This window comes from Leuresthes tenuis, unplaced genomic scaffold, assembly GCF_036924035.1.
Source record: "Leuresthes tenuis unplaced genomic scaffold, fLeuTen1.0.hap1 SCAF_2, whole genome shotgun sequence".
NCBI classification, from domain to species: Eukaryota; Metazoa; Chordata; class Actinopteri; order Atheriniformes; family Atherinopsidae; genus Leuresthes; species Leuresthes tenuis.
Genome location: NW_027325356.1, coordinates 11,757,164 through 11,762,960, shown reverse-complemented (window position 1 = coordinate 11,762,960; position 5,797 = coordinate 11,757,164). Strand labels below are relative to the sequence as shown.

The window sequence follows — 5,797 nt, the reverse complement described above, 5'->3', positions numbered from 1 at the left end:
GTCTAAGTGGGTTTTTTTTTTTTACTCCATGTTACGCTTCTAACCCATAACCTTCTGCAGAGGCACGAGAGCTTTCAAGAAAATAAAAAAAAAAACTTTGAAGGCGTTTTGTGTGTTTGAGGCAAATTGATGACAAAAAATTTAAAAAATGCCAAATGCTTAATACTTTTTTTTTCCGTGCGGTAATTTTTTTTTTTACAGAATTAACACTCAAAATGTGATGGAGGCACAGGCGAACAAACACCAAATGAAATAGATTGGCGAGCCATAAAATGAGATTTGAAACCCCATTCAAATAAGAGCTCGCGACGTCAGTGCACTTATCCGACAGAGAGAAAGAGGTAGGGAGGGAGGGAAGGAAGGAGGAGAGGGAGCGAGAGAGAGAGCGCTGTTTGGTGTGTGGTTTGTACGAGAGGGGTGAGATTTGAGAAATAGGAGGGGCTTCTAAACGACTAGAAATGTCAATCTGAGCAAGGGAGTCCCAATAATCTAAAGCAATCTGTAAGGACCTGACCTTAGTCCATCCAGATCAATAGGGAAGTGAGGGTGGAAAGAAGAAGAAGAGGAAGAAATAAGGGGCGCAACCGGATCGTTTACACTGGCTGTTCCCGAGGAAATATAGACTTCCCGTGCTCGCACCTTTTGTTGCTCACATGCTCACACTGTAAAAGTGGATATCGAGGCAATTTCATTGCTTTGTGTGACTGCCGCAGACTTTCCCCCCTTTTCCTACCACCATGTCTTTCCCTCAGCTGGGATATCAGTACATCCGACCGATATACCCACCGGAGCGCCAGGGGATCGCCAGCAATGCCCGAGCCGGGACAGAGCTCAGTCCGTCCGGCGCACTTTCCAACGTCCTCTCCACTATGTATGGATCTCCTTTCGCCGCGGCGGCGCAGGGCTATGGAGCGTTTCTTCCCTACTCAAACGATATATCTATTTTCAATCAGTTGGTGAGTCTCTCTTTCGTCTCCCTTTCTTAAGTTTTCCACAAACTTTTGCGCAGAAACAAAGTGCACATGCCTGTAAGGAAACTTCACAGGCGCATTTTGAGCCTAAACTTCAAGAGTGCCGAGGTGAACTTTGTAGTTAAAACGTCTGCGAAATTTAGTTAGAAGAAGTTAAAAAGTGACGCATTAACACGACGCGTATTTTCATTTGAACTGTTAATAAAATTGATTCCATTTGCTGTGGGACGTTTGGAGATATTCAAAGAGCATGATGTGTTAAACAAACATGCAAAAAAATCCATGAGAATATTTGCTTAAATTGATTGAAATGTGTTAAAGTTTCCATTCAACTGTGACGCTTGGCGAAGATTTCAGGTTGTGTTTTTTAAAAAAAATCCACGAACCTGTTTGTTTATTTTTAATAAGAACCCAACTGCTGTTTGATTACTATAAGTCAACATGTCGCACTATGAGGCATGATTCTCTTCTTCAAGAAGAACTCTAAGTATCTCATGGTTATGGGTAATCTATCAAGTCTCATAAAACCGTCTGACTTTGTCTTTGCAGGGTGCTCAGTATGAACTGAAAGACAGTCCCGGTGTCCAGCATCCTGGGTTTGCCCACCATCACCCTGCTTTTTACCCGTACGGCCAATATCAGTTCGGTGACCCGTCCAGACCCAAAAACGCCACCAGGGAGAGCACCAGCACCCTGAAGGCCTGGCTCAGTGAGCACCGCAAGAACCCCTACCCAACCAAGGGCGAGAAGATCATGTTGGCCATCATCACCAAAATGACCCTCACCCAGGTGTCCACCTGGTTCGCCAACGCAAGAAGGAGGCTAAAGAAGGAGAACAAGATGACCTGGGCCCCGCGGAACCGCACCGATGAAGAGGGAAATGTTTACACCAGCGATCACGAGGGGGAGGAGGGGGACAAGAGGGAGGACGAGGAGGAGATCGACCTGGAGAACATCGACACGGAAAATATTGAAAACAAGGACGACTTGGACGACCAGGACGACCTGCATTCAGATATTAAACTAGACGGAAGGAGTGACTCTGAGATTTCGGACGGCTATGAGGATTTACAAGGGCCGGACCAGAGATTTCTAAAGGCTGTGGGGAAAGAGGGCAAAGACGCACAGAGAGCAGGAGAGCACTTCCACACCCACCACCACCACCACTCTTCTTTGGACATCAAAGCGTCCCCGCCGAACGGAGAACAGCTCAAACTAAACCCGGTGTCCGTTAGCTCGCCACCCTCTGAGAACAACCCTGCCCCGGCCCAGAAGCCAAAGATCTGGTCTTTGGCAGAGACAGCCACGGCCCCCGACAATCCGCGCAAATCGCCGCAAATGAACGGCGGCAACTCAGCAGGGCCGGCCGCTCAGACCCTCATTGCCCCTCACAGACTTATCTCTTCTTGTCCTGTTGGGAAAATCCAGAACTGGACGAACCGGGCATTTTCGGCGCACCAGCTGGCTTTACTGAACTCGAATCATTATCTGGGACTGGCGAACCAGGCCACAGCCACCGGCTTGGCCCTCTACAGCAGCAGACAAACGGAGGACAAGAGTCATAGTTCAGATACTCCCATCACAGGTACATGTCCCCGACACTGAGACGCGCATGTGTAAATAACTACAAAAACGCTCCTCCATCGCCCGTCATTCATTTCTTTTACTTTAGACCCTCTTTTGCCTTCTTTGCCTCATGGATTTTTATTTTCTGTCAAGGCCTCACAGATGATCAGTGTTACAATGTTAGAGCTAAAAGAATACTGTGTGTGTGATGTGTGTGTGTGTGAGTGAGTGTGACTGCTTTGAAAATGTCCAAGAGCATTATGTAGAAAAACAATTTAAAAAGATTTAAAAAAAAAATTAAAACTATTTAAAGGAAAAAAACAAATGTTGAATTTGGTGAAATTTGTTCTTTTTTTTCACTCCCTTCGTTATTTTATGTGTTGTTGATGCATCCACGAGTGTGTATTTAACGTTTTACATAAAGCCTTCAGCTAGTTTTAACACTGAATTCACTAAAACCCACGGTTGGCTTTGACACCAGGAAGTTCAGTTGGCACATTTTAAATGTATTCCACCGCAGTTGCTGAGAGCTCTAGTGCCTTGGATGCAGAGAAGAAAAAGTTGTTAAAAACAGCTCTCCACCCAGTTCAAGGACAGTGAGGCTGACAGTTAAAATTACAATCGGGAATTTAAATTTTGATGCCATGCTGCATTTCTTTCTTTCTTTCTTTCTTTTCTTTTTTTATTTAATGCCACATTTCCCCAAAATTAGCTTTGATTCTGATCCTTTTTTATCTTTTGTATTCCTGTGTGCGCGCGCTTGTGTTGTTTCGTCAAGGCCTTGTCTGGTCATGCAAATGAGCTCAATGGAAATTCACTCGTATTTGAAAGGCAACTGTCACTTTTATATTACTTTGTGTTTTAGCTCTTCACGAGGCTTTTATTACTGTTTTCCGCCCACTACATTTTATTTTTATTTTTCATATATATAATCCCCCCCACCCCCCACCCCCCTCTCCTTGCTGTGTGTCATTTCAGGCCTCAGAACCAACTAGAAGCATCGATGGTTCTCTCAACTCCCACTCATCCTCCTTTTTTAAAAAAAAAATTGATTTGAATATGGAATGTAAAATAAGAATAAAACATCTCTGTATAGCCTACTTACATTGTAAGCATGTCCTGTGTAAAACTGCTAATGTAATAATGTATGAACCTGTAGTCTGTGGGTTTTTCTTTCTTTCTTTCTTTTTGTAAGTTCTGTGAGGATTTGATGTTCAAATGTTTTGTATATAAAGTTAAGAATATGTACATACTTGTGAACCAAATTGTACAAGAAAGTCTATATTTTGGCTAATAAATGAACTGCTGCAACTTAAAAAAAAAAAGAAGAAAAAGCTGTTTTGTGACCGAAGTATTTTGACAGCTGCTTTTGATGGTGGAGGTTATTGTGCACTGCAGCTTGAAGTGCACTGCTTTGGGGTTCACTCTTTGTGTGTGTGTGTGTGTGCGTTAGTGGACAGCCTGGGGCACAGACTTCATCCTCCGTGGCAGCGTTAAGTAAATATTCGAGAGGGATTTATCACACTTTTATAGTAGGGGGACTTAAGGCTAATTAGCCAGTGCTGCGGCATACATTTGGATATTAATGTTGTGGGATTATCCCTATAGAGGCGTAGCGGTCGCATTAAAACGAACAATTCTTTCATTAATTTCTGTCTGAAATTGTACTTTAAAAGGAGACTTTAGGTAATAGATGGCTGCTGGAACATCGTTGGGACTCGGGCAGATTGGTTCAGTTGATCCTGAAGATGGATTCTGGCTTAGCAGCACAACTCCCACCTCTCATTTTGCTCAATTTGTAATGTTTTTGCCCCTCGCATACATCATGCATTTTCCTCAACTAACGCTGCTCTATGTTATAATTGTAATATATCGTGGCTGTACAACTAATAATAACATAATTTATTTTGTTTGCCCGTGATGTGATCATTTGCATGTGTGAGTCCTTATCAGAGGAAGTTTATGTAAACTTAGTGTTGGAGCTCCCTCTACAGTCACATGCCGTCGGTCTCGCACAGACGCACAGACACACACATTTTTATCTCTCTGCCCAACCCTCCTTTGGCCATTTCTCACATGATCCAGCAGTTGTGATGCACAGTTCGATGGTAACCTCTTGCACTTATAAATCTGTCAACATTTGATGCCCCTTTTCAAGCTTTTGTGTTGTTACTTCATCTTTTTTTTTCTTCCAACGCAGCACATCAGACAAAATGTGCTGCGTTTGTTTCAATGCTTCAAAAAGCCAGCAAAGATTTGAAAATAAAGCGTGGAAAAAAAATGAAATTTTGCTCAAACGGTCAAGAAACGCGTTCAAAAAATATCAAAGAGACATTTTCCAGTTGAAGTCACAGCAGTCAGAAAAAGCCTTAGTGGAATAAATAAAATTGAAAAAAGCCTATTAATAGATGCAGTTTATTTCTTAATGTGCTCGGGTTAGAAATATTCTATTGAAATGATATTCCACGTTTCTCATGTTTAACTTAAGTGTTGTTACATTTGAGAGATCGTTTATTTTTGCGGACAATCTCCCCTTTAAAAAAAAAAGCAAATTAAATTAAATAAAGCATTTGAAAATCAAAGGTCGGGAAGGCTGAATAATAAGAATTAATTATAGAAAAATAAACTTCAAATTTCGCAAAGCAAAAAAAAAAAAAATTCAAAGACTTCAATGTAATGCAAATTCTTATTTTGAACCATCTTGCTCTAAAACAGTCTAAATCCATTATTTGATTATTTGGAGTGAAATGTTATTTTTTTCCTTTACGTGTTTTTAAAGATTATGACTTCATATTTTGAAAAACGTGCAGAGGAACGCGGTTTGTCACACATTCCTCGACTCAGCTGGTCAACAATATCTTTTAATGTCTGCCAGTCAGGACCAGCAAAGGCAGATGAAAAGCGTTGATTCGCCTGAACCGTATCCTCTCTGGGTTTAGAATGTGCTTTAAACCAACCCCAGCTCAACCGAGGGAAACACTCCGGAGCCTTTTGGAGCTGCTCACCCCACGTCGCCTTCCTGTCGAATCAATTATCTTCCGAGAGAGCCGCATGTGACCGCGAGATGCATATTCATAAGTGGCATCAGTCAGCTGATTGATGTAGTAGTTTTTTCATCTCTTTTTGCAAATGCTTACACACTTCGTTTTGTTTCAGGGATCGGCTTTACACCTACATTGATGATTCATAATTATACAGCAGTAATAAAAATTAGCTGCAATGCTGAACATCAAGGCGCCTTATGATAAATATGACATCAA

General features: G+C 42.0%; 1 protein-coding gene across 2 annotated transcripts; it reads left to right on the top strand.

The window, feature by feature from the left end:
• Positions 1-336: 336 nt before the first annotated feature.
• Positions 337-3,843, top strand: irx3a (iroquois homeobox 3a). 2 transcript variants are annotated; one of them, XM_072380195.1, is made up of 3 exons: positions 337-956; positions 1,521-2,556; positions 3,516-3,843. In XM_072380195.1, the coding sequence occupies exons 1-3, from the start codon at positions 738-740 to the stop codon at positions 3,530-3,532; spliced, it is 1,272 nt and encodes a 423-aa protein (XP_072236296.1). In that variant the 5' UTR covers positions 337-737; the 3' UTR covers positions 3,533-3,843. The 2 variants fall into 2 exon arrangements, with proteins under 2 accessions (XP_072236296.1, XP_072236295.1); XM_072380194.1 differs by lacking the exon at positions 3,516-3,843 and having other exon boundaries at positions 1,521-3,142.
• Positions 3,844-5,797: the final 1,954 nt, after the last annotated feature.

Excerpts from the sequence above, each read along its gene's own strand:
- irx3a (XM_072380194.1), top strand. The coding sequence starts at position 738 with ATGTCTTTCCCTCAGCTGGGATATCAGTACATCCGACCGATATACCCA. Across the intron at positions 957-1,520 it reads TATCTATTTTCAATCAGTTG|GGTGCTCAGTATGAACTGAA; the intron begins GTGAGTCTCTCT and ends TTGTCTTTGCAG.